This window comes from Pristis pectinata, chromosome 1 (assembly GCF_009764475.1).
Source record: "Pristis pectinata isolate sPriPec2 chromosome 1, sPriPec2.1.pri, whole genome shotgun sequence".
Taxonomy (NCBI): Eukaryota; Metazoa; Chordata; class Chondrichthyes; order Rhinopristiformes; family Pristidae; genus Pristis; species Pristis pectinata.
In genome coordinates this window covers 88,842,082-88,869,959 of record NC_067405.1, presented here as the reverse complement: position 1 = coordinate 88,869,959, position 27,878 = coordinate 88,842,082, and the positions used below count along the sequence as shown (strand labels likewise).

The following is a 27,878-nucleotide window of genomic DNA, read 5'->3' as shown; positions in this document are numbered from 1 at the left end:
CCAACTGCCCGGGACATTCTCCCTTCTCTCCTCTTCCATTGGGTAGAAGATACAGGAGCCTGAGGGCACGTACCACCAGACTTAAGGACAGCTTCTACCCCACTGTGATAAGACTATTGAACGGTTCCCTTATACAATGAGATGGACTATGACCTCACGATCTACTTTGTTGTGACCTTGCACCTTATTGCACTGCACTTTCTCTGTAGCTGTGACACTTTACTCTGTACTGTTACTGTTTTTACCTGTACTACATCGATGCACTCTGTACTAACTCAATGTAACTGCACTGTGTAATAAGTTGATCTGTATGATCGGTTTGTAAGACAAACTTTTCACTGTACCTTGGTACAAGTGACAATAATAAACCAATACCAATATTTCAGAGGTAGGCATGCAACCAATTGAGCTGGGCCTGTCAGAATAAGGAAGAAGCTGAAGATAGGTAGGGGAGCAGGAGAAAGAGAAAAGTAAGAAAGGCCCCTGGCAGAGGAGGCTACTTTCATCAGGCACAAGAAGCTGATGTTACCAAAGGTCTTCGCTCAAAACGCTGCTCTCCTCACCACCATTCACACTCTCTGAAGAGTGGTCATTGAAGGAGATGGACTTACTCCTTGAGAAAGGAGTGCTGGGCAATTGTTTATCGAAAGGAAAATCTATTCGGTCAAGAAATATTGCACGGAGTGATTAGGGAAGTGTTGCCAAGGTGGTAGCTACATCATGAAGCATGGAAAATTTAGGACCAGCACTGCAGAAAGAGGGGGAGCAAACCATTCTCCATACACACCAGAGGGTTGTATCATTGATTGCATTCAAAATTGATATTGATGTATTTTTGGATATTGGAGGAATCAAGAGATTTGGGTATGGGGCAAGAAAATAGTGTTGAGGTAAATCAGCCATGATCTTGTTGAATCATGGAGCAGCCTCAAAGGTCCATGTGGCCTACTTCTGCTTGCTTTATTATGTTCTCGTGTGCTCTTACACAAAACCTGGCATAGCCTAACATCTCCTTGCAACGTAACTTCTAATGGGGTGAGGTAGGTGCTTCTAGGATGGTTCCTACAGATTGGAGGGGTAGCAAATGTGACAAAGTCAAAGTCAAAATAAAGTTTATTGTCATATGCACAAGTACATGCATGCACATGTGCGATGAAAAGCTTACTTGCAGCAGTATCACAGGCACATAGCACCAGAGACACAATAGTCACAAGAAAAACATAAATTATACAAAATTATACAAAAAAGAACACAATTAGAACAAAAAAAGTAAAGTTCATTGTAGTGCAAAGTGGTCAAAGTGGTCATAGTGTTGCTATACTGAAGTAGTGATTAGGGTTGTGCAGGTTGGTTCAAGAACTGAATGGTTGAAGGGAAGTAGCTGTTCTTGAGCCTGTGGTGTGGGACTTCAGGCTTCTGTACCTCCTGCCCGATGGTAGCTGCGAGAAGATGGCATGGCCTGGATGGTGAGGATCTTTGATGGTAGATGACGATATTATTTAAAACAAAGGAGAGAAAAAACAAGGAAGTACTGATCAGTTGAGACACAACAGACTGCAGATGCTGGAATCTGAAGCAGCAAACAATCTGCTGGAAGAATCCAGTGGGTCAAGCAGCACCTGCAGGAAGATTTCGACCTCAAATGTTGAAAATTCCAATGCTCCCACAGATGCTGCTTGACTACTGAGTTCTTCCAGCAGATTGTTTATTACTACTGATCAATTAGTTGACATTGATAGTTGGGGAATGCTGGAATCTAAAATGAGGGATGTGACAACAAGGCACATAGAAAGTAATAATGTGGTTGAGCAGAGTCAACATGGATTTATGAAACAGAAACCATGTTTGACTAATCTATTTGGGGTTCCTTGAGGATGTCTGGATAAGGTGGACTAGAGGATAAAGTGTATTTAGATTTTCAGAAGTCTTTTGATTAGGTCCCACACAGGAGGTTGGTGGACAAGATTAGAGGACGTAGAATTGGGAGAAATATGCCAGCATAGATTGAGAGTTATGTGACAGACAGAAGACAAGATAGAAGACAAAGATGGGAATAAATGAGTCTTTGTCAGGTCTAGCAGGCTGTGACCAGTGGGGTACCACAGGGATCAGTGCTTGGGCACCACTTATTCATTATCTATATCAATGATTTGGCTGAGGGAATTAAATGTAACATTTAAAAATTTTCTGGTGATACAAAGTAAGTATAAGTGTGAGTAATGAAGATGCAAAAAGGCTTTAAGGAATATAGACAAGTTAAATAAGTGAGTGATAACAGATGGGGTACAATGCAGAAAAATGTGAGTTTATCCACTGTGGTAGAAAAACAGAAATGCCTTGCATTTTTTGAATGGTCAAGGACTTCAAATTTGCCTTTATCATCTCTCCTTAAATAAAAAGCTATTGATCTTTCCTTCCTTGCTAACTATCATTGCCAACTTCAACCTTTCCTTCGTTTCCACATAGAGTGAACATCCTGATACCTCTCCAATTCATCCCATAACACTATATTTGAATCTCTCTGATCCAGTTTCTGCAGTCCCAATGGCTTAGCAGGGTCTCCAATAATATTTTTTATAATGGACCATGGCAAGCTGCACCTCTTCATCATTCTCAAGGTATCTACACCCTTTAACACTCCAACATCCTCTAACACCTCTCCATCACTGTTGAGTTGGCTGGCACTGACCTAGTTCCATTATTATCTGTTAGCTTTAGCTAGGTTAGGCTTCAAGATGAGGGTATTATCCAAGCATAATTTAGTAGAGTGATCCTATGTGCCCTGGAATTTAGAATGAGAGGTAATTTCATTTAAGTATAAGATTCTGAGAGGACATGACAGGGTAGATGCTGGGAGGATGGTTTCCTATGTGGGGGTGTCTTGAAGTAGAGGGCATAGTCTCAGTATAAAACGGTCTGCCATAAGATTGAGAGGAAGAGCAATTTCTCCCTTCAGAGTGTTAATCTTTGGAATGAATGGCGATAGTACAGGGAAGTGGCACTGTGGTAATAGATCAGCCATGATCTTACTGAACAGCAAAGCAGGCATGAGGGGCCAAAGGGCCTACTTCTGCTTTCATTTCTTATTTCTTATGTACATGTTGCCCCCTGTAACAATCTTCAGAAGTACCGTATCAGTTTCTATGTACACTGGTGATACCCAGCTCCGCCTCACTATCTCTTCACCCCTCCACTTTCTCCAAATGGTCATAGTTGTCTGACATTCAGTATTAGGTGAGCAGTAATTTCCTCCAGGTTTATCACTGGGACCAAAGCCCTTGTTTTCAAACCCCATCACAAACACTGTACCCTAGTGATTAAAACCACCTCTGTTGTGGAAAGGTTTCCGTGAAGAAGTTGTATTTTGCTCCAAGATGTTCAACTAAACACATAAATGTGCTATCACTGAGATCATCTACTTTTGCCTCTTAAACTTAGACCAGCTATGCCTAGTCTGAGTTTATCTGCTGCTGAAATCCTCATCCCTGCCCGAGTTCCCTCTGGACTTGACTATTCTAACTCACTCTGGCTATCCTCCCACATTCTACTTCTGTAAACTTGAGGCCTCAATAAAGCTGCTGCCTTTCTCCTAACTCAAACTCTGTTGACCTATCACACCTCTACACTACCTCCTAGTTAAGCAACATCTAAAACTTTCATCCTTATTTTAACTTTCTCCATGAGCTCAACCTACTCAATCACTATAATCTCCTACATCCCAATTAACTTCCAATTCTGGCCTTGAGTCCCTCTCTTTTAATTGCTCCATCACTGGTAACCACGCTGAAGTCTGGAACATCCTTCCTATATCTTGACATATGTCTTTCCTTCTTTAGAAAAGCTCCTTAAATCCTATGACATTGAATGATCTGTTGGCTGTCAATCCTGTTGTGGCCCTGTCATTTTTTTGTTTGATAGCAGTCTTAAAGATCATCTTTGGACATTTTGCCACATTAGCTGCCTTACCAAGTTCTTTCTTTTTCAATCTTTTCATTAGTTTTCAAATTAATACAGATTGATATACAGCATCAATATTTATACATGTAATACAAAGAGATCAGGATAACAATCATAGCATAGATAATCATAAAGAACAATAAAATATTTTAAAAATCTGTAGATCCAAAGATCTCCTAGTAAATGAATATAATATAAAAGAAAGGAAAGAAAACGATTTATTATATACCTTACCAAGTTCTTGCTGATGGCAAGGCCAGTCTGTATTACTTGTGTCTATTTGTCCTTTGAGAAGGTGGTGGTCTGTGAATGTGACTGCATGGTGCCAGGTAGGGAATTCTAGGATTTTGACCCAGTGCTGATGATGGACACAAATCCAAATGAGGACATGAATAACAAAAGAAGAACTGCAGATGCTGGAAATTAGAAAACGCTGGAAACACTCACAAATGAGAACAACATGGAAATGGTAATGTTCCAAGCATCTGTATCCCATTTCTTCTTACTGATGGAGGTTTTGCATTTGGAAACTGCTGCCAAAGATACCTCAGCAAGTCACAGAAATGCATATTATGCAGAAGGTGCAAGGAGTTGACTTTTACACCACCAGATAAGGTTCTGATTGTTGCAGATTGCTTTGTCCTGGCCAACACTAAATTTCTTTGGTATTGTTGGAGCTGCACTTACCAAGTAAGTGAAGAGTATTCCATCATTCTCACTTGTATCTTGTCATTGGTAGGAGTTTCTGGAGGTGAGCCAATCACAGCTGTATATTCACATTCTGACCACCTTCAATAGCTGCAAAATTTTGGTGGCGAACTAGTTCGGTTTCTGGTCAATGGAACCTGGCCAGAAAAATAAAATAATTTTAGAATATTTCTCTGAACACACACACACACACACAAATCTACCCTGATCTACCACTTAACCAAAAACAAAACTGGATTGGCTATTCAAATTCTGTGCTACATTGATACATAAACTAGGGTTTAGGATGATTATTGTACAGTGTACTTAAATACAGGCTAGATTCCAGAAATTTGGGAACTTTAAATTTAAAGCAGGATGTTTTGAAAATCATAAGGAAATGAAGGAGGGTCAACTCCTTCCCTGGAAGGGAAAACGTGTTTGACAAATTTGCTAAATGTCTTTGAAGATGTAACTACAGGATGTATAAAGGGGAACAAGTAGATGTAGTATATTTGGATTTCCAGAAAGCATTCCATAAGATGCCACTTAAAGGATTACTGCTCAAAATAAGAATGCACAGGAGTAGGGGTAATACAACAGGATGGATAATGAATTGGCTAACTAACAGAAAACAGAGTCAGGATAAATGAGCCATTTTCAGATTGGCAATCAGTAACTAGTGGAGTGCCACAGGGATCAAAGCAAGGACTTCAACTATTTTTAATCTGTATTAATGACTTGGATGAAAGGACTGAGTGTGCTGGAGACAAATTTGTTGTTCATACAAAGATAGTGAATTAGAAAGTGGGGAGGGCACAAAGAACCTGCAAAGGGATATCAATAAGTGAGTGGGCAAGGAATTGGCAAATGGAGCATAATACGGGAAAGAGTGAGGTTATCTACTTTGGAAGTAAGAATAAAAAATAATTATTTAAATGCCGTGGTACAAAGAGATTTGTGAGCCCCAGTACATGAAATACAAAAAGTTGGCATGCAGGTACATCACATAATTATGAAGACTAATGGAATGTTGCCCTTTATTACGATGGATATGGAGTCAAAAAGGAGGGAAGTTTTGATGCATCTTTACAGACAACTTGATCCTTGGAATGAAGGAACTGATGTATGAGGAAAGGTTAAGCTGGTTGGGTATATACTCATTGGAATATAGAGGAACAAGAGGCTATCTTACTGAAACATCTCAGATTCTGAGGGGGTTGACAGGATGAATACTGACAGGATGTTTCCCCTGGTGGGTGTATCTAGAACTAGAAGGACGTTGTTTCGGAAGAGATTGGGAGGAAATTCTTCTCTCAGGGAGTGGAGAATCTCTGTAATTTTCTATCCCAGAGAGCTGTCGATGCGCAGTCAGGGTCATTGATTTACAGACTTTTGAATAACAACATTTAAAAGACATTTGGACAGGTACATGGATAGGAAAGGTTTGGAGGGATTTGGGCCAAATGCAGGCAAATGTAACTGACTTAGATGGGCATCTTGGTTGGCATGATCCAGTTGGGCCAAAGAGTCCACTTCCATGCTGTATGACTCTTTAACTACAAGAAAGTCAGTTGGGATGGGCAGAAAGCGGGAGAGTGGTATTGAGGTTAAGGCTGGATCATCCTAGATCTTATTGATTGATGAAGCAGGCTCAAGGACCTGATTGGCCTCCTCCTCCTTCTTCTTGTGCCGTTAGCAATGAATAGCTTGGAACAATATATAGGGTGGAACCTAATCCTATGATGTGAATGCTCAATGTCAAAATAGTGATATCCATAGGTGTAATTTAGTTAACAATTCAAAAGTCGAATTTTATATATATATGTGGACAGAAAGAATTATGGATTCTTAGATGTTATTAATTACCAGGACAGATTTATATGCTGGAATATTGCCTGGGAGTTTGATGTCATCCTAAAATAGAGTGAGCATTTTACAAACGTTGTCGTCGCAATAATGTTACAACGGGGCATTCCTTTTCGATAATAATTTATTTGAAGGTATACCATGAGCTGTTCGGATCCATTTCGTTCTAACCGCTCATTTCTTTTTTCTGCTACTACTGTTACAAAAGCAATGATCTGCCAGAACATAAATGTAGATCTTATGCATGGGGGAGATATCCTCGTCAAAGAGCTTCCCTGTAAACAAGGTACACAACGGGATCCAGGTTATCACCAATCACCCTTCTGCGCAACGAAACATTTATTTGGTCTTCTCGTCACTCCAATACGTATCAGCGCGCTCTACATCCACAATTATTTGCAAACAAATATACTATTATTTCAAAGTGCAAGGATGTCGTTAGAAATGTGAGGATTTGTCTCCTTGGAAGGCTTTGGCAATCTGGGTGGAGTCTGCATATCCTAACACTATGAAGCGCTGGACAAACTGTGACCGGCAGTACACAGTGCCGCTGAAATGGTCCAGCGCAGCGATTGCATAGTCAGTGCATGCTTCCCGCTCTGGCTGCTGACAGAGTGACCCCCACCCCCGCCCCCGCCCGCCAGCTGCTTGGAAAAGGTAAGCAAGAGATGGAGATCGGGGACAATTGAAGTCCGTTGCCTTTCTTCACTAGTCGCCCTCCGCAGTCTCCATCAGCACCTTGGCGTTGCGCACTTTTTGCACCGATTTCCCGCGAACAACGCTCGCTCTTTCCCCCGGACTCCTCCCGGGGGCGCGCACGCCGGCCCCCGCCCCCCGGCCGCCCCCGGCCGCCGCCTCCTCGAGGCACAAACCGCGCCCCCCCCAACCACACGCCCCCACCCCGCGCATGCTCCGCCGCAGGCGAAGGGGAGTGTAGCCCGCCGCGCAGGCGTGGTGGGAGTGGAATGCCGACCGGCGACGCGAGGCGAGGGGGGCTGGCGCATGCTCGGTGAGCGCAGGAGCGTCAGTGCGCAGGCGTCTTGGAGCCGTTGGGTCACACGCAGAATGTTGGAGCGGAAGGAAGGCACCTGGGTCGTGCAGCCAAGCTCAATGGTAACACCCCCTCGATCTGCCTGAGAGGACATCGGCGGTTCCTGCGGGGGGGTGCGGCTTCCCACATCCCTCACCCCCATCTCCTTCTCCGCCTTTGGAGAAGCGTGTGAGGTGGGCACACGCACGCCTGGCGCCATTACCCGCGGGGCCGCGGCTCCTCTTCGCCCCGCACTCCTCCGCCTTCCCGAGGTGCAACGGCCGGGCGCCCAGCCGGGGGCGGAGGGGGGGGGAAGCACGTGATCGGCATGGCGTGCGGGAGGGAAAGGGAGTGGGATCCGTCTGCGAGTCGCCCGGAACCCGCCAGCTGAAGAGCGTGTGGCGATCGCCACTCAGAAAACCGGGGAGGGGAGGGGGCCAGGGCGAAGGAGGGGAGACGAAGGTGACGCCGCGCAGGGAGGAGTAAATCGGCCAGCAGGGGTTAGCGTTGGGGAGGAGTTGGGCGAGCTGCAGAAATTAGCACCTAGAGGTAACCGCCCTTCTGCAGCCGCGGGATTCTGGGAACCGAGGGAGGCCGTGCGAGCAGTCCTTCCCTCTCTTGGAAGGGTTTGGAGGGTGTTCCGAAAAGAGTAACCCCACCCATTCCCCCCGGGAGCGAGGTGGGGTGGCAGTTTTCGGGCGCCAATACCCCTACAGCCATCAAATGCAACGTAGGTGGGCGCATTCAGGATCCGAATAAGCATCGAGGCACCGTGGTTGAAGAAAGAAATTGGAGAGGGCGAAGCTTGAATTTGTCCGTGGATGTTTTTAAACTGGATGATTAACACCGATCGTTCCGAGGATTATTGATGGGCGTGGATTTGAGGAAAAAGGACGAGAGTAGCGTCTGTTTTTCCGCGCGAGAGTGTAAGTCTCATTTCTAAAGTTTAACGCCTTGATTTCCCAAAACAAATGCTTCAGAACGTGTGCAGAACATGCTCAGTGTTTGGTGTGATCATCGCCGGAGGCAGCTGATCTGTCATTTGTATTTTAGCAAAGCCTTGACCAGTACACGTCGTTGGTTACTGTTTTATTTAAAACTCACAGTATTACTCGTTGACAATTTATGAAAGCAAAGCGGGAATATGCAACCATTGCAAATTTAGTATCGTGCACAGTTGTAAATAGAGAGGGGGAAGTCTAGCCTCCCGGGTTAAATGGGAGAGTCGAGAACCGGTGTTCTGTTATTTGCAGTGTTGAGGGCGAAGTGGGGATGGGGCGTGACGTGTGAAACCCAGGGTGTAATGACACGGCTGTACTTCTCTGGGCACGTGTGAAAACATTAGTCACTGCTCGGACACTAACAGCAGCCCATTGTCGTTCCCAACCCGAATAGAGACTCAGATCCCTGTTTCAAACCGCCTTGAACTACACCGGCAGCTTTTCGTCTTCTGATTCCGCCCGGGAAGGCCTGCGATTTAGCGTTATCGCTCGCGGTTTTGATTTTGTGATGGGGGAATTGGTTGTCTCACTGCTTTGCTGTTGAAGTCCTGATTAGTTTCCTCCTCTTCCACCAACCACCCCCCTCCCTCCCCATTCAGATTGAACGCAGAGCCGGAGACGGCCTGCCCCGAGTGACAGTGTGAGAGCAGGGGGAGGAATGCCTCTCCGGTAAGAGTATCCCCGGCAAGGCTGGGTAGCTTTGGTCTCCTGCTGTGAGGGTGTGTGGATGAGAGGCTTCGAGTGTTCCAGCTCTCCTGCACTCTTCAGGATCGGTGGATTGGGGGTCGGGCTTCCGATCCCTTCCGCCCCGCTGCTGTGTCGGAACAGATCGCGAACAATGTTGCCAAGTCAGGGGCCGCTCGGCCGCGCTACCCGCCCCTCTGACCTTGGTCCGGCTGGGGGCGGGATGGGGCGGGGAGATGGCTAATCATAGTCGAAGGATCGGAGATGAAAGGGGGGGGGGGGGGGGGTTGTTGTTATGAAAGCTCCGAGACCGAGCGGATCGAGGAAGGCGCCAAATCAGATCGGGAAGCTCGATTGCAGCGGCCTGGGGCGGCAACAGTTGCCCGTTCACGTGGTGAGGAGGAAGCGGCGCTGCTCTCTCTACGGCCAGCAACACGGCGGGTGTGCTCCGGGTCCGGGGCCCGCACCCACCTCTCTCACCCTGCTTTTGCGGGTGACCGATCCAGTGGTTTTTGAGTCATCGCTGGGATCGGTAGAGTCAAACCTTCCTAAACCAGGCAAGATAAATCGAGTCGATTTGCGTCCTCGGTCTCAGGCGTTCAGCACCCCCCCCCCCCCCCCCCCCCCCCGGGGCAATGCAGTCTCCACATGTTACCTCTGATCCTGGCAATAACAATCGGTGCCTGTTAAACCAAGCCAGGTCTCCAACTTCAGACGGTGGACAGTCTCGTGCCTGGAAGTAGGTGTTTACGCAATGAGGATGACCTGAAACTTTCGTATATACTATAGATACGCGCACACTTGAGTTATGGGCTTGTTCATGGTGTTTAGCGTGAGAGAGTCTGAGCAAATATCACGATGCCTATAGAACGAGACTTTTGGATTTAATCTAACAGTCCACGTCTTTAATATGTAACATTTTAATTATACGTGTTTTGAAATACATTATGTTGAATCCTTCCTGTACAAAAGATATGTTATTTGTCAGAGAAGCCGTCCCTTTTGTTACATTATAAATTTGTATCACTTAATCCAATCCAAGTATTTAATCATTGGATTAGCTGGATTTTTAGAGGAAAGGAGATTGTGTACAGCTGGTCAAATTTATCGTTATCTTTTGGTAAGCATTTTTGTATTATTAGTGAAGGAAGAATGTCCTGAGCTGCAGGAAGATATTGGACTGGTTTGGTGGGCAGAAGTGGCAGTGCATTTGGAGAGGGCAAACAAGCCAAGGGAAAGCACAATAAATGGTAGGATATTAAGAAGTGTAGAGGAAAAGAATGCAGTGGATGTCCACTAATCCATGAAGGTGGCTGTACAAGTAGGTGAGATAGTTCAAGCACATGGGATAATTACCTTTACTGGGTGAGTGTGGAATACAAAAGCAGAGAAGTCATTGCCAAAACTGTACAAAGCATTAATCAGACCACAACTAGAGAGGGTGCAGAAGAGACTTGTCAAGATTTTGCCAGAGCTGGAGAGATGTAGATTTAAAGCAAGGTAAATTGAGCTGATTTGTGTCCTCAGTCGCAGGCGTTCAGCCCCCTCTTAGGGGGCAATGCAGTCTCCACATGTTACCTCTGATCCTTGCAATAACAATAGGTGCCCGTTAAACCAAGCCAGGTCTCCATCTTCAGACTGTGGACAGTCTTGTATATACAACACATTCTCCACAACTTCTGCCACCTCCAAGGGGATCCCACCACCAGGCACATCATTCCCTACCTCTTCTCCCACCACCACCCCCACCCCCCCACCCATATCCCTTCCTGCAGGGATTGCTCTCCCAGTGACTCCCTTGTCCACTTGTTCCTCCCGGCACTTATCCCTGCAACTGCACCAAGTGCTGCACCTGCCCCAACACCACCTCCCTCACCACCATTCAGGGCCCTAAATAGTCTTCCAGGTGAGGCACCACTTCATCTGTGAATCTGAGGGTGTCATTTATTGAATCCGGTGCAGCCTCCTTTACCTCGGTGAGGCGTAGATTGGGTGACCACTTCGTCAAGTATCTTCACTTTGTCCACCACAACAGCCAGGATCTCCCAGTGGCCAGCCACTTTAATTCCACTTCCCATTTCCATACTGACATGTCTATCCACGGCCTCCTCTACTGCCACGTTGAGGTCAGAAACAGGTTGGAGCTGCAACACCTCATATTCCGCCTTGGTAGTCTCCAACCTAACAGCATCAACGTTGATTTCTCTAACTTCTGGTAACCCCTTCCCTCTTTTTTCCCCCCCTTTTTTTCTCATTCCTGTGGCCCCCTCACCCCTTCTCTTTCCCCTCCCCCGCCCTCATGGCCTCTCTCCTATTCCCCACCTCCTCCCCTTTATTCCGTGGTCTACTGCCCTCTCCTACTGGATTCCTCCTCCTTCAGCCGTTTGCCTCTTTCACCTATCACCTCCCAGCTTCTCACATCATTCCCTTTCATCCCCCCTCCCCCACCTACCTACCTTCCCCATCTCACCCCTACTCACCTATCACCTGCCAGCTTGTGCTCCTTCCCCCACCACCCCCCCCCCCCCCATCTTTTTATTCTAGCTTCTGCCTTCTTCCTTTCCAGGGTCTCAACCTAGAACGTCAATTGTTTATTTTCCTGCATAAATGCTGCCTGATCTGCTGTGTTCCTTGAGCATTTTGTGTGTATTGATAAGGACCGGCTGTCTAGTTTGGGGTTGTTTCCTCGGGAATGAAGAAGACCAGACGGAGATTGAATTGAGGTGCATAAAATTATAAATGCCCTAGACAGGGTAAACATGAAGGATCTATTTTCTTAGTAGAGAGATAAATAACAGTGGATAGAGGAAGGGGGATTTAAGTTAATTGGTAGAAAGATTAGAGGACAGTTGCGGAATTAGCATTGACTTGTTCACTGAGGGCCCTTGCATTCAACACCCACAAATCAGAGGTTCTCTATGAATGTGCCTCTGCTACAAAGAATGTGTGGTGGAGATTACTACCTGGATGATCACTGGAAGAGCCATTACCTGGAGGGCTGTGGATCAAGAGATGAGTCGTGAAGTTAACCCAAAATCCATGGACTTGGTTACCATAGGCCCAATAGGCTGAAAAACTGAATCCTGAACTGTAAATTTCTGATTCTATGAAATGTGGCAAATTTGGAAACTGGCCACAACAACATGATGCTTCTCAGGAATGTAATCTGACACAACTCCAGACCAAACCAAAGAGGAAGATTCAAGCATATTCATGCAAACGTCTGGTTAAAGAGGATTTTAAGAGTGAGAAGAGCCCTCCCTGTCAGATCCTTTATGAAAAGCTGGAGTCTCAACATCACTGCACCCAAGGTGGTTGTTTGTGGATGGGACCATCATTCTTTTCCTGTGTTTGCTAGGAAGGTATGGAAAGTGATGCAATGATTTTTATTGGGTTTCATCCTGTTGATCTGCATAACACAGGACTGTTCTCTACAGGCTACTCCCAGAGATGCACACTGAGACCAATGTCAACTGCTATTGGAAGGGTGTCATCTAGGTAATAGCTATACTTTCTTTGTCAAAACCTGCTGGTCTGACAATGCAAGGATGTTAGTAATCAGACCACCTACATTCTCATCCAAGTCATTTATATGTACACATATTTATTACAAATAACAAAGGTCCCAGTACCAATTTCTGCAGTACACCACTTGTTTCAAACTTCCAGTCTGAAAAACACCCATCCGCCATTATTCTCTGCCTCCTATCGCCAAGCCAATTATGGGTACAGTTTGCCAACTTGCCTCGGATCCTTTGTGACTTCACCTTCTGGACCAGCCTACTATGCGGGACCTCGTCAGAAGCCATGTACACCATGTCTATGGCGCTGCCTTCATCAATTTTCTTAGTTACCTCCTCAAAAAAAACTCAGTCAAATTTGTGAGAAACTAGAAAACACTGGAACTTAATTACTCACTTCCTTCTAGAGTAACCAGTGTGGAATTATGCTCGTATAAATTGCAATAAAATAAAATAATTATTGGTGCTGCACAGTTTCAACATTCTGGGTTCGATCCTGACCTCTGGTGCGGCCTCTGTGGAGTTTCGCATATTCTCAATTTTTCTACGCTGGTTTCCCTGGATGCTCTAGTTTCCACCCACATCCTAAAGATGTGCTAGTTGGCGTCAATAAATTACTCCTAGTGTAGGCGGGTCACAGAAAGATTGCAGGGGCATTTGTCAGTTGGTGGGAGAGAATACATTACAGGGAAATAAGTCGAGGAATATCTCTGAAGGGATTGCTTTGTGAGCCACTATAGACTTGATAAGCTTGTAAGAAAGCTTATGAAGGTGGCACGGTAGCGTAGCGGTTAGCGCAATGCTAGTATAGCGCCAGCGATCGGGGTTCGATTCCCGTCGCTGTCTGTAAGGAGTTTGTATGTTCTCTCGTGTCTACGTGGGTTTCCTCCGGGTGCTCCAGTTTCCTCCCACATTGCAAAGACGTACGGGTAGGTTAATTTGGGTTTCAAAAATGGGCGGTGTGGACTCGTTGGGCCGGAAGGGCCTGTAGTAAATAAAATTTTTAAAAAAAATTAAAATTAAAAAAAATTTAAAAATTTGAGAAAATATTCCAGTGTTCTGTTTTTCCACCATATGAATTTTAAATTTTAGAATTAAATAATCTAGGAATGAGTTGCGCTCTGGAATTTATAGTCGGGTGATTTATGTACATGTAGAAATAATGGATACCTGAGGAAATTTAATAGAAATTTATTGAGGCTCAGCTAGTTTATCTCTGAAAAGTAATTGACTTTAAGGAATTGAATGTTATCAGTTGAGGAGATAATATGTATAATTAGAACACTTAGTATGAAGCTGAAGTAGTTTATAATTGTATTGGAGATCTGATGATTTTTGGATTTTTAGTTCAATATGGGATGTGGGTGTTACTGACAGGGTACATTACTGACAGTCTTTGAAATTGGTGATAAGCCTTAACCAGCTTTCATCCATCTTATGATCTCCCATAGGACTGCTGCATATGGAGGTACACAAATTTAGGCTCAATGTTGCTAATCAAATGCTGATTATATTTCTAGGTGATCATGGTGTGTGACTTGGCAACTTCCGGGTGTTGGTGGATCCACATGGCTACTGTCCTTGAACTTCTGGGTGGTATATATTGCAGGTTTGAGAGGTGATTTCAAAAAATCCTTAGCATTTTGAATATAGTACACACCTGCAATCATAGTGCAGCAGTGAAGGAGGAAATGAACATTTAGGATGGTGGATTTTGAGTGGATACCATGAATTGCATTGTGGCTGTAGCTTCTAGCATGGTAGTTGGAAAGCAGTTCATTGATTATATTGTCCATTCCCCAAGTTTATTAATCTTATTTCCACCAAATAAATGTAAGTCGATATTTCAGATAATACTTTTGAAATGTCGTTAGTATCTAGTTGGGTGGTTGTAAATTTTCACTGATGTTTGGAAATTTGAACTGAATTGACTGGGACTAAATTATTTGCAGCTGAAAATGTGAACATCTAAAAATGCTTTGTAGTGAGTTCTGTTATTCTATCAATTATTGGTTTTGAATGATTTAAGTATAAATAGTTGCACTGTTATATTCAGTTAACAGTAATGATGATGCCATATGGAATGGTTGCAGATATAAATTTGCTTTTTTTATTTTGGGGCTGGTTTCAGATGCTGAAAGCATTGTTTCAGGGAATGATCAGGACAAGTATAAATTGGCTCTGGGTTAGCAGGTGTTCTGTTGTTCTTCATAGACAAGATAATTCATTTTAAATCCATTTCTACTATTGGGGGATCAGGAATTTCACTTAAAAGCAAAGGATTGAAGAGGTAACATATAAAAACTATTAATTGCATAAGAGTTCCACTTGGACAATGGGCACCTAATAACGGACAAGATTTCCATGTTACTCCTAGTTACAGAAGTTGAAAACAGTGGATGCTCATTATTGGCCAACCTGATGACATAATACATGGGTTTCTTACTAGTTTTCTGCCAAGTGTTTGTTGATAAGATTGCAAAAATAAATTAGAAAAATTAAATATTATGGATCTGACAGTCTACGGAAATGGAGGATTTACATTTAGCAACCTGATTGGAATTGGATATGATCCAATATCCAAAAGGTGGATCCAACCGAAGAGCATGCAAGCAACACTTAATATCACAACTATCACCTGTAGAAAGGAAATTGATTAACTTTTATCCCCTGCCAGAAACTTCTTTTTAGTTATCAGGATTCATTATATGGTGCTAATAATTTGATACTTTGAGCTGAGAGTTGGAGCTCCTTAGAAACTTGGGATTGTGAGCTGCTACCATTGACATAGATTGTGAGATGCTGTTGAAATTTTATTTGATACTATGTTCTTTTTTTGTATTTTACAGGGTGGTATCCTATGGGCCTCTCTTGACGACAGTTTTGGATATCTCTTTCTCTCTTCTCTCACTTTCTCTCTTGGGCGGTTTTAACTTCAAAAGAATATGGAGAAACAGCAGGTAGTACATACAGAACAAGAGAGCAATGCCCCAGCAAACTCTGGCACACCTGCTGCATACTTTGTCATCCTCAAGCAGGCTCCTGGCAGTAGCGGCACTGAGCGCAGCATGGTCGTGGCCAAACAAGAACTTGGGGGTATTGGTTGCCTTCTGGAAAAAAGAAACAAATTAGTACCAGGGACAGCTGGTCATCCATTTGAGTGCCATTCTGGGAATGTTTGTGTCACTTTGGAGAACCAGGATATGTGGAATCAGTTTTACAAGCATGGCACAGAGATGGTCCTAACGAAACGTGGCCGGCGCATGTTCCCATACTGCAGATTCTGCATCTTGGGCCTGGATCCTTTGAGGAAGTACATCTTGGTAATGGATATTGCTCCCGTTGACAACCACCGCTACAAATGGAATGGTCGGTGGTGGGAAGTAAATGGTAAAGCAGAACCTCATGTCCTTGGAAGGGTGTACATTCATCCCAATTCACCTTCCAGTGGGAGCTACTGGATGAGGCAACCCATATCCTTTCATAAATTGAAACTTACCAACAATACTTTAGACCAGGAAGGTCACATCATTCTTCATTCCATGCACCGGTACCTGCCACGTTTGCATATCATCCCTGCTGACAAGTTAACTGATGTAATTCCCCTCAATGGCCCGAATGTGCACACCTTCACTTTTCCACAGACTGAGTTTGTGGCTGTAACTGCTTATCAGAACATCAAGATCACTCAGTTGAAAATAGACTTCAATCCATTTGCAAAGGGTTTTCGAGATGATGGGCTGAACAGTAAGCCAATGCGAGAACTGAGGCACCAGGGCGGTGAATCAATGGATGCAGGTTGCAGCGATGATTCTGCCTCATCCAACAGTGTTGCGACTGAATCCAGTGAGCATTTAAGATTTAAAACTGGGGAAAGATCTGAAATGGAGACTGAGCACAGAAAAAAACAGTTTAATATCCATGCATCTCCAGATTCCAGTTTAGATGGAGATTTGTATAACACCGATGAAGATGAAGATTGCCTGGAAGATGACGTATCAAAAATAAATGAACCTCGTGGAGGAATAAGAATCATGAAGAAGAGATCAACTGAGAGGTGAGCAAAGGATTTTGAATAAAAACAAGTCTGCTTTACCCCCTGAATTTAACATTAGTATTTTCAAATTTGCCATCTCTGACAGCAATAAATTGGTATTGGTTTATTATTGTCACTTGTACTGAGGTACAGTGAAAAACTTGTCTTGCATACCGATCGTACAGGTCAATTCATTACACAATGCAGTTACATTGAGTTAGTACAGAGTCCATTGATATAGTACAGGTAAAAACAATAACGGTACAGAGTAAAGTGTCACAGCTACAGAGAAAGTGCAGTGCAATAAGGTGCAAGGTCACAACAAGGTAGATCGTGAGGTCATAGTCCATCTCATTGTCTAAGGGGACCGTTCAATAGTCTTATCACAGTGGGGTAGCCTCTTTCTATACTAGTGACAAAAATATGTCTCCAAAAATCACTCTGTGGCATTTCGATAACTGGCACTTCTTATTACATTGTACTTCATATTCACTGAAGTCAGTAAAGCTCCCTCATGCTTATGTCTTACAGATCTTTTGGAAAATCTATCTCAGGTTAAATGGGGAGTTAAGGATGCAACTGGACTGCAGTTCTAATCTCAACTGTTCCCACCACAATAATATCATTTTCCATGTGGACTTTATTGATTAGAAATTTAATCCATTTGCACCTGTTCTTTTATTTGTAAATTGCACATAAAAAACACCTTGAACTTGTTTAGAAGTGTTTGTGTTCCATTTCCCATTGAAGTCTAGCCTATTGGGAAATAGACTGGATGTTTCCGTCACAAATCGCCATGACACTGATTTCATTTCTCTGCTGTATTTCCTGCAATTGATTACATCATTAGTATGTACAGCTCAATTATAAAAATGAATCAAAAGGTTGCAATTTACAATCCTCATAAATACCCCTCAAAAAAGGAGTACATCACACTGAAAGCAATGAATTATGCATGAATTAATGGACCAACATTCAGATCCGGTTTTAAAGCTTTAATAAGGGAACAGGCGATGATAACTCTTAAAGCAAAGATGCCCCAGTTTTGTTTTGTTTTTGTGCGACTTCCAATTTGGTATATGCAGCCCCCTGTGACTGCAGCAAAATATCCTAAGCTATGTGTTTGAATTAATATAATGCAGCTTTTTTGAATTATCTTAAAGTGTGTGCCACAATAGGCACCAATTTTGCTCCAAACTTGTTTACTTAGGACCTGATAAGCTGGAGGCTTGGGTGATAGAGGCGAGGAAAGAATGAGAGGATGGGAAAATAATTTCCCACGTACAGTGGCATGCGAAAGTTTGGGCACCCCTGCTCAAAATCTCTGTTACTGTGAATAGCTAAGCGAGTAAAAGATGACCCAATTTCCAAAAGGCATAAAGTTAAAGATGACAGATTTCTTTAATATTTTAAGCAAGATTACTTCTTTATTTCCATCTTTTACAGTTCCAAAATAACAAAAAAGGAAAAGTGCCTGAAGCAAAAGTTTGGGCACTCTGCATGGTCAGTACTTAGTAACACCCCCTTTGGCAAGTATCACAGCTTGTAAATGCTTTCTGTAAACCAGCTAAGAGTCTTTCAATTCTTGTTTGGAGGATTTTCGCCCATTCTTCCTTGCAAAAGACTTCTAGTTCTTTGAGATTCTTGGGCTGTCTTGCATGCACTGCTCTTTAGAGGTCTATCCACAGATTTTCAATGATGTTTAGGTCGGGGGACTGTGAGGGCCATGGCAAAACCTTCAACTTGTGCTTCTTGAGGTAGTCCATTGTGGATTTTAAGGTGTGTTTAGCATCATTATCCTGTTGTAGAAGCTATCCTCTTTTCATCTTCAGCTTTTTTACAGACGGTGTGATGTTTGCTTCCAGAATTTGCTGGTATTTAATTGAATTCATTCTTCCCTCTACCAGTGAAATGTTCCCCATGCCACTGGCTGCAACACAAGCCCAAAGCATGATTGATCCACCCCTGTTCTCAACAGTTGGAGAAGTGTTCTTTTGCCCAAACTTTTGCATGCCACTGTATGTGTGAGATTTCAATCGCAAAAGGATACTACAGATCTACTGGACTGCCTGATCTTTAAACACCTCTTGAATGTGGCATTGTGAAGGCTTTTCTGGTTTAAGGGTAGAGGAAGTAAGGAAGTTGAAATCTAGCAGATTTGGAAGGTGATTGTCTTGGTGTTGGATCTAACAGTGTAGATACAACAGACTTGATGCATTTCAAAATTCCTGCATTATGTTCCCACAGCAGCTATCTGATAAGTAGTAGCTACCAATATTAATATATATATTTTTTAATTTATGATCTTAAATGAATATTTCTGTTCCGTTTTTACTGTGGAGAAAATGATGGAAGCTAAGGAAGAAGGGGAAATGAGTAGAGTTGTATTGGACCACGTACAAATTAGCAGGAAGCAGGTAATGGAGGTTTTAAAGTGCATTAAGGTGGATAAATCCCCAGGGCCTGACCAAGTGCATTCTCTAGCTTCCCACGAGGTCCGAGAAGAAATTGCAAAGGCCCTTGCAGAGATATTTACTTCATCTCTAATCACAGGTGAGGTTCTGGAGGACTGGTGAGTGGCTAATGTGGTACTATTATTTAAAAAGGGTAGCAAAAACAAACCAGGAAACTATAGGCCAGTGAGTCTGACATTGGTGGGTAAGTTGCTGGAAGGGATTCTGAGGGACGGAATCTACCAACATTTGGAGAGACAGGGTCTGAATCAGGAAAGTCAGTACAGCTTTGTGTGTGGGAAGACGTGTCTGACAAACCTCTTGGAGTTCTTCAAGGAAGTAACCAAGAGGGTAGATGAGGGTAGGGTAGTGGATGTTGTCTGTATAGGCTTTAGCAAGGCCTTTGACAAGGTCCCTGAAGGCAGGCTAGTCTGGAAGGTTAGATCGCATGGGATCTGGGGGCAGGATAGTGGATTAGATTCATAATTGGCTCAGTGGTAGAAGCAGAGGGTGATGGCCGAGGGTTGTTTCTCAGACCAGAGGCCTTCGTCTAGTGATGTGCCACAGCGGTCGGTGCTGGGACCTTTGTTGTTTGTAATTTAAGTAAATGTTTTATATGTGAATATACAAGGCATGGTTAGTAAGTTTGCCGATGATACGAAAATATGTGGCGTTGTAGATAATGTAGAAGGTTATGAAAAATTACAGGGGGATCTTGACCAGCTAGGTATGTGGGCTGAGGATTGGCAAGTGGCTTTCAATCCAGATAAATGTGAGGTATTGCAGTTTGGGAAATCAAACTAGGGTAGGACTTGTATAGTGAATGGTAGGGCCCTGGGGAATGCTATGGAATAGAGGGACCTAGGAGTGCAAGTGTATAATTCACTGAAAGCAACATAACAGGTAGATAGGGTGGTGAAGAAGGCATTTGGCACACTGGCCTTCATCAGTCAGGGCATTGAGTATAGGAGTTGGGAAGTTGTGTTGCAGTTATATAAGATGGTGAGGCCACACTTGGAGTATTGTGTACAGTTTTGGTCTCCCTGTTATAGGAAATACTGCATATTATTAAACTAGAAAAAGTGCAGAAAAGATTTACCAGAATGTTGCCTGGACTTAGGGGCCTGAGTTACAAGGAGAGGTTGCATTGACTAGAACTTTATTCCCTGGAACATAGGAGATTGAGGGGTAACCTGACAGAGGTATATAAGATCATGATGGACATGGACAGGGTGAAAGCACATAGTCTTCTTCCTAGGGAGTGGGCATAAAAACAAAAGGGGAATAGGTTTAAGATCAGATGTGAGAGATTTAAAAAGGACATCGGGGCAACTTCTTCATGCAAAGGGTGGTACGTATTTGGAATGAGCTGCCAGAAATAATGGTTGAGGCGACACACTAGCAATGTTTAAAATCCATCTAGATAAATACATGGATAGGAGAGGTTCAGCAGGCTATGGGTCAAACACAGGCAGATGGGACCAGCTTGCTGGGAACACAGTTGGCATGGACGATTTGGCCCGAAGGTCCTATTTTCCATGCTGCATGACTCTGTTCTGAGGCATTGAACACTTCCTGTATTTGTTGATTGTCTAATGGTATAAGAGTCATGAAGTCATGCACCACAATAACACAGGTCCTTTGGCCAACCGAGTACGCACCATCAACCATCCATTTACACTAATCCTTCATTGATCCCATTTTTTATTCTTCCCACATTCTCTTCAATTTCCCCCAGATTCTACCACTCACCCACACATTAAAGGCAATTTACAGTGGCCAATTAACATACCAACATGGACAGCTTTGGGCTGTGGGAAGAAACTGGCCCACCCCGAGGAAACCTGCATCATAAGGGAGAATGTGCAAACTCCATGCCAATAGGATCCAAAGTCAGGATTGAACCCAGATTTCATATTCTGAAAATTGGTAAAACTGTTGCCATTGCATTTGGTGAGTGTCCAGGAGAAATCTGATATTCCTTGAATGGAAATGAATGAAAACAGAACAGGAAACAAACCCAGTTCATTATCAGTGTGTTCAACAGCAGGTACCACACATTCACCCTTCCTCTTTGCATCTATTGCTTGCCTTGACGAGTCATTCAGTTGAGTAATTTCAACCCAGTTCTTGAATGGTACCTAAAGAGTGGAATTATTCAACAAATTACACCCATACTGAAAAGAAAAAAAAAGCAACACATGCTGGAAGTCTGAAGTAAAAACAGAAAATGCTCTAAACTCAGCCAGTCAGGCACTATCCACAAAGAGTGAAAAACATAGATAACGTTTCATATTAGTGACCTTTTCATCAGATATAGGCAAAGTTAGAAAGCAAGCATGTTTTAAGTTACAGAGACGAGGGAGAGGTAGTGAGAAAAAAGGAATTTTGGATAAAATGGAGATCAAGAGGGGCTGAATGGTACAAGTGGCATTGGCTGAGAAAGTATGAAGGGTTGTTAATTATAGCTGACCTTTATGGAGGGAATGTAAACTGAAATAAGTGTATGAGTACTGTAAGGCAAAATAAACAATGCTGGAGCTGTAAGACACAAAAGCTGCAGGTTCCAGCAATTGTCAATAAAAGAGAATGCTAGAAATACTGAGAATCTGTGGAGAGAAAAACAGGAAACATTGCAGGTTAATAACCTATCATCAGAAATGACCATTCCTTCCAGGTGAAGCAGAGATTCACTTGTACTCCCAATTTCGTGTTCTGCATTTGGGTCATACGACGTGGTCTCCTGTATATGGGAGAAATCAAACATAGATTAGGTGACCACTTTGCAGAGTGTATTGGTTCAATCCAGTTTCTGTCTCTTTAATTCACATTTTTCTTAGGATGTAGGAGGTCACTTAATTTCCATAATCTATTCTCTCTCACATGTCCATTAACTCCAGCATCCCGTGCCACCCACTGGTTCTCCTGACATCCATCTACACTAGCAGGAATTTTAGGATGTGAGAGGAAACCAGACTACAAGGGGGGATATCTGTGTGGTCACACAGAAAATGTGTAAGCTCCACACAGATGGCATTGGGGGCAAAATTGAACCTGGGCTACTGAAGCTGTGCTTCTTCTGCTCTGTGGGACACCTATTCCCATCCCATTCTGACTCTGCCATCTGTCTTTGCAAGGTCATCAACCTGTCCATGCCTCAGCTGCCACCACCACCACTTGCATCATTCATTCTCTCTTGGTCTCCAACCTATCATAAAAATACCCTTTGTTCTCTCTACCCATTTCCCTTATTTGCAACAAAAAATATGTTTAATTCCTAATTGTCATGATTCTTGTGAAAGGTCATTGACCTGCAATGCTAGTTGTGTTTCTCTCCAAAGATGCAGCCTGACCTGCTGAGTATTTCCAGTAGTTTGTTTTATCTCAAAGATACAGGTCTTTACTCAAATTGTATAAGTTAATATCAGAAATATTTGACACATTTTACGATAGCCTGGATTTTCCTCAAATTATTTTGTTTCATATTTACCCTGAAGGGTGCTTGGCGGTTGTTGACGATTTCAAAAGGGAATTGGAAACACTTGCAGGGAGTTGGAAAAGAGACAAGCTTATTTAATGAGTTGCTACAAGTATTCAGGACTGAACAGCTTCCTTGTGTGCAGTGCAATTCTGGGTATCAAAAAGTTGGCTTAAAAAAAAATTGTAGCAGTTTGTGACAATCTAAGGAATGTAAGTTGGTCACTTTTTATTACTATTATGCTCGCACATGGTGTGCCTGAAATCTGTTTGTAAAATGTACAGATTGAGGAGCAAACTGATGGTTATAGTCTGTCCAACCAGATTCACATTTTTTTGCATTTACATATCTCCCACAGTGTTTCTTTCAGGTAAAGGATATCATATTCTGTGTCTCTGTCATCTTTCTCTGTCTATTTTATGTTATTATTTCTCTGCTTCCTTGTCTGTTGTTTTTCCCTCATTTCATTTTCTGCTTTTTCTGTTGCAAGGTTTGTAATTATCCTTCCTGTCATCCATTTGTATGTCTGATTACAGTCATTTTGGCTGTAAGGTGTGACAGTGATAAGGCCATAAGATTATAGGAGCAGAATTAGGCCATCGGCCCATCAAGTCTGCTGTGCCAGTCAATCATGGCTGATTTTTGTTTATTCTGCCTTACCAATCAAGAACCTATAATCTCTGCCTTAAATACACCCAATGACTTGGCCGCCACAACCCCCTGTGGCAATGACTTCCACAGATTCACCACCCTTTGGCTGAAGAACTTCCTCCTCATCTCAGTTTTAAAGGGACATCCCTTTATTCTGAGGCTATGCCCTTGGATCCTAGACTCTCCTACAAATGGAAACATCCTCTCCACATCCACTCTATCTAGGCCTTTCAGGATCCGGTAGGTTTCAATGAGATCTCCCCGTCATTCGTCTGAACTCCACTGAGTACAGGCCCAGTGACATCAAACACTCCTCATGTTAAGCCTTTTGTCCCTAGAATCATTCCTGTGATCCTCCTCTGGATCCTCTCCAGGCCCAGCACATCCTTCCTGAGATATGGGGCCCCAAAATTGCTCTCAATGGCAATGTAATGGTAGCATTTTGTAAGGTGATTAAGGGCACAACTTTTCTTTTTGCAGTGGTGAATATACAGTATATTAAGAAATCTAGTTAGTGACCTCTGGGAAAGGGAAAGCAGTAGAAAGGCAGTGGGGTGAATGAGAAACAGTGAGGAAGAGAAAGAAATAGGCATCTGAAAAGGATGTGATGGGAGGAAGGAAGACAGAATGAGCTGTTTGGGTGGTAGCTCTCGGAAAATAGAAGTAGATTGTACAAGCCCAGGCTCATTGTTAAGGTTGTAAAGAAAACAAAGCAGGGAAAGAATTGAAGAGTCAGTGGTCTGAAGAAAACAGCAAGAACAAGAAATATGAGCCAGGAATGTAGGGAATAGTAGAAGAAGGAAGATGTAGGGTAGGTTGGAAAGGAAAATAAAGGACAGAGAGAACTGGTTGCACAAGGGTAAGGAACAGATATGTGGTTAGGAATTCAGTATAAAATCAGAAAGGCTTTGGGATTAGGAGCAGGGTATAGGTAGGAGTGAAACACAATTTGGCTGTAGGTTTTAAGATGCAGGACAGGAGAAAAAGGAAATGTGAAAAAAATTGAGGCAAAATTTGACAACCAGGATTCTTGTACCATCTTTCTTGTCATTTTTTCACAGTCGGACAAATTGGAGATGCCTTTAAGATATTTGAGCCTCATTTCCATCTAGCGATCATATTTTACATTGTGTCAAACAGAACTTCATTTGGAAAATATATTATAATTGATTTTGCTTCAATATAGTAAATGACGTAGGCATTGCAAAAAATGACAATAGGAATTGCACACTTTATGGGCAGAAAGTGTGCACCATTTACAACATTTCATTTTTACTTATTAAGTAAGAAACTCAGTAACTGTTGGAAATGAGATGTAACAGTAAAAAGTGACAGGAATGTAAAGCAGCTTGGTTAACATTTGAAAAAAGAGGAATATACAGAGAATCTTATGCTCTTAAAACAATGTTGTGAGGAATTTCCAGGATTTTTGGTTTTAATGTAGACCAATTGAGGAGAAATGGGAAGAATCAAAAGTATTTTGAGAAGAAAGCTTGTGGATTAAATGAAGGAATTTAAATTATGACCAACTTGTTGACATGAACACAAGCATTCTGCTGGTCACAACTGTTCTGCTGTGTACCTAATCCATGGCTCTTCCTCCCTGTTATTCAATGTAGTCTTGAATATCCCAATTGTATCCCAGTATATGCAGCTGTTTGGGAAGAGTACAGTTTTCTTCTACTGCTTGGTGGTGGGGGCAGAAGTATTTTGCAAATTTTTTTGTTTCCTTTTGTTTCTAATTTTTAAGTTATTGTCCCTTCATTCTAGTGTTTCTGTATTTATTCTACTCCTTTTAACTCATGAAAAAATGTAGTTGGGTATGGATACAACTAACTTTATGCAGTCCGTTTTGCAGTCCAGTATAATGTCTGATGGCATCGTGTCCTGTTAATTTGAAAGTGCTGTGCATTGCTTCATTGTTTGGGTTAGGAGTTATGTATATAAAGGATATTTGACCATATTTTGTTTTTAGTGTTTATTGTTCTTCAGTCTTTTTTTTAATTCTCTCTCCAGCATCTTGAAATGTCTACCTAATGTTTATTCAACACATCCATCCAGTGTTGCATCATCTGAAGACCATGAAGAGCCTTTTAATATTATTGTCAAGGAAGAGCCTCCAGATGACTATGAGTACAACCGTGCAGCAAATTCAGTGGACCTTGATTGTGATAGACTAAAATGTAAAGAAGAGGAGGAATATTTAGATTCAGAGGGACAGCATGACAGGACTAATTGTGAATTAATTAATAAAACTATTGACAAAAATGAAGTGGATGCAACTTCTCCTGCAGCTACTAAACGGCCACTGAACAGTCCTACGGGAGTCGCTAAAGCCAAAATGCTGCGTGTGGAAAGCACCAAAGTGCCTGTAGTTTACTTGGAACCATGTACTGTTACAAATGGTACCATAAAAATATCTGAACTGCCACAAAAGCTGTTGTCTCCTTGTCGGAGGAATGGGGGTCCTCTGCCTACTGTTCCTCATTCAACAGATTCGGCAGAAAGACCTACCCAGTCACCTAGCTCTGCTGAAAAGTCTCAAGTGGAGGATGTGGATTCGACATCAGAATGCTCTGGACGCAAAGAAAGAAACTCTGCATCAGGAAGAACTGAAAATAAAACTAGCACCTCTACAGTTCCAAATAATCCAACTGCTTCATATAGTACACCCTCTCAGAAGCCTGCTGGAGAAGGTTTCAGATTTCGTAAGATTAAATATACTGAAAAAGCACTAAATTCTGGCATTTGGAAAACTCCAAGCAGAGCATTTCTTAATTCTACCGAGGACTTGCCTGAGTTATCCAGTTGCTCTAAGTCTGCACATTTGTCTACTAAGGCATTCAGTTCTGGGATCTGGAGACCTCCAGATGGTAGAACTGACTCTACTAGGGAAATCTCTGTACCTCGTTCCGATTGCAAGTCTTCACGTATGTCAGTGCAGCAAGCCATAGCGGCTGCTTGTAGGCGAGGTCGATCAAAAAAGCTGCAGCTATCTGCAAAACCTTCCCATTCTGCCTTGGAAGCAGGTTCTTCTTTGGCTTCCTCTGAACGTCTGGAACGGGAAGAAACATTTCATGATGCCAGTCCAGACCTGGATGATGTGGAGGGTGTTACCTTTGTTTCATATGCATCTCAGGTGAGACCATTTGAACTGTTATATTACATTGTATTGGGGCGTGCATCTCTTTTAATGATTTGTTTTGAGGTTTCTTTAAAAAAAGTTCATCCTAAGGTAAAATAAAACATTGTAATAAAAAGGTGACCACATTCAGGTTTATTAGGTGTTTTGAAAGCGGAAGAGTATTTTGTGAGAATGTGTTTAGGAATTCATAACTTAAAATAGATGAACCACTGCAAGTTATTTTTGTAATTGAACATTTCTGGATTACAATACTTTGAAGAAGTTATTGAACCCAAAAGTATAATTAAAAACAAATCATCAAAGGGATAATGAGGGGGTGTGGTGGCTTCCCTTGTGCACAGGTGTTTTTTTTACTTCCATTGAATCCATAGGCTTAAAACCCTTGGGTGAAGTGTGAAACAGATTTATAGCAAACCAGAAGCTTATCATACAGGAGGCCTGCAAAAAAAGATTGGGACAAGGCTGCTTATTTAATACAAGACATTTTGTGCTATTAGACAAATGTACTGTTGTAATCTAATGCAAAAGCAAAATAGTATAGATTCTGGAAATCTAAAATAAAGACAGAAAATACTGGAAATATTCAGAAGATTTAATGTATTTGTGGAGAGAAAGTAAGTTAACATTTCAGGTACATAATCTTTCAACAGAACTCAAAAGATTAGAGTTGTAACAGCTTTGACCTGAAAAGGTCTATGAAAACAGGAGTGATTAACTAAATAAAGGGACAAAGGTGCAAAGTGAAAAGGGGTATGAATGGGATAGTAAATGGGTAAAAGATGTTGAGAAGAGTTGAAAAAAAATCAGTAACTCCTAATTTGAAAAATGGTAGCAATGTTTATAATACTAAATTGTTGAATGCAGTAAATCTGGAACGTCATATAAATACTGTATTAAAAGTTAATGTCATTGAGCTTTATTAGAATCATGGAGGAAGGCAAAAACACAGGTAGAGTAAAACTTGCAGTTTTGTCTGCAGATTCTGCAAAGTGTTTTGGTCTTCCCAAACTAAAGGAGATCGTGTTGTAAGCCAGCAATTTATAAACTTGATAACTTTTTAACTTCCAGGGTGTTTTTTTCTACTGGGCTAATATACACGCACATCCAAAGTTGATCATAGTTCACTTGAAGCAATGTTTAAGAAAAAAAATTAAGGTTTTTTTTTAATTCTAGACCTCACCTGTCTCCATAGTTTGTTTAATAGGACATTTAGTCTGATCTTCTTGTCACAATGAAAGAAAGGGTTACCTTTATATAGCATCTTTTTCATCCTCTGAAGATTCCATAGAGCTTTAAGGCCCACAAAGTAGTTCTTGAACACATGTCCTGGGATCTCTAATTTGATTAAATTCCTTAATATTGCCAC

The 27,878-nt window shown here is 42.4% G+C and overlaps 1 protein-coding gene and 1 long non-coding RNA gene across 12 annotated transcripts in view; one reads left to right on the top strand and one right to left on the bottom strand.

Moving 5' to 3' along the window:
* Positions 1-1,132: 1,132 nt before the first annotated feature.
* Positions 1,133-7,670, bottom strand: LOC127568049 (uncharacterized). Its single transcript, XR_007955965.1, has 3 exons — positions 7,602-7,670; positions 4,645-4,802; positions 1,133-1,474 (listed from the first exon to the last, which is right to left on the bottom strand). It is a non-coding gene; the product is annotated as an uncharacterized LOC127568049 (long non-coding RNA).
* Positions 7,559-27,878, top strand: part of mgaa (MAX dimerization protein MGA a) — an 87,797-nt gene continuing 67,477 nt past the window's right edge. For 2 of the 11 annotated variants that reach the window (XM_052011273.1, XM_052011281.1), the window contains exons 1-3: positions 7,559-8,469; positions 15,599-16,806; positions 25,384-26,506. In XM_052011273.1, coding sequence (XP_051867233.1) covers positions 15,695-16,806; positions 25,384-26,506 — 2,235 coding nt within the window. In that variant the 5' untranslated portion in view covers positions 7,559-8,469; positions 15,599-15,694. Of the gene's footprint in view, positions 8,470-9,504; positions 9,786-10,330; positions 10,349-11,797; positions 12,591-14,269; positions 14,368-15,598; positions 16,807-25,383; positions 26,507-27,878 lie in introns of those variants that run through there. The other 9 variants (XM_052011239.1, XM_052011232.1, XM_052011224.1 and 6 more) reach the window with 9 other exon arrangements.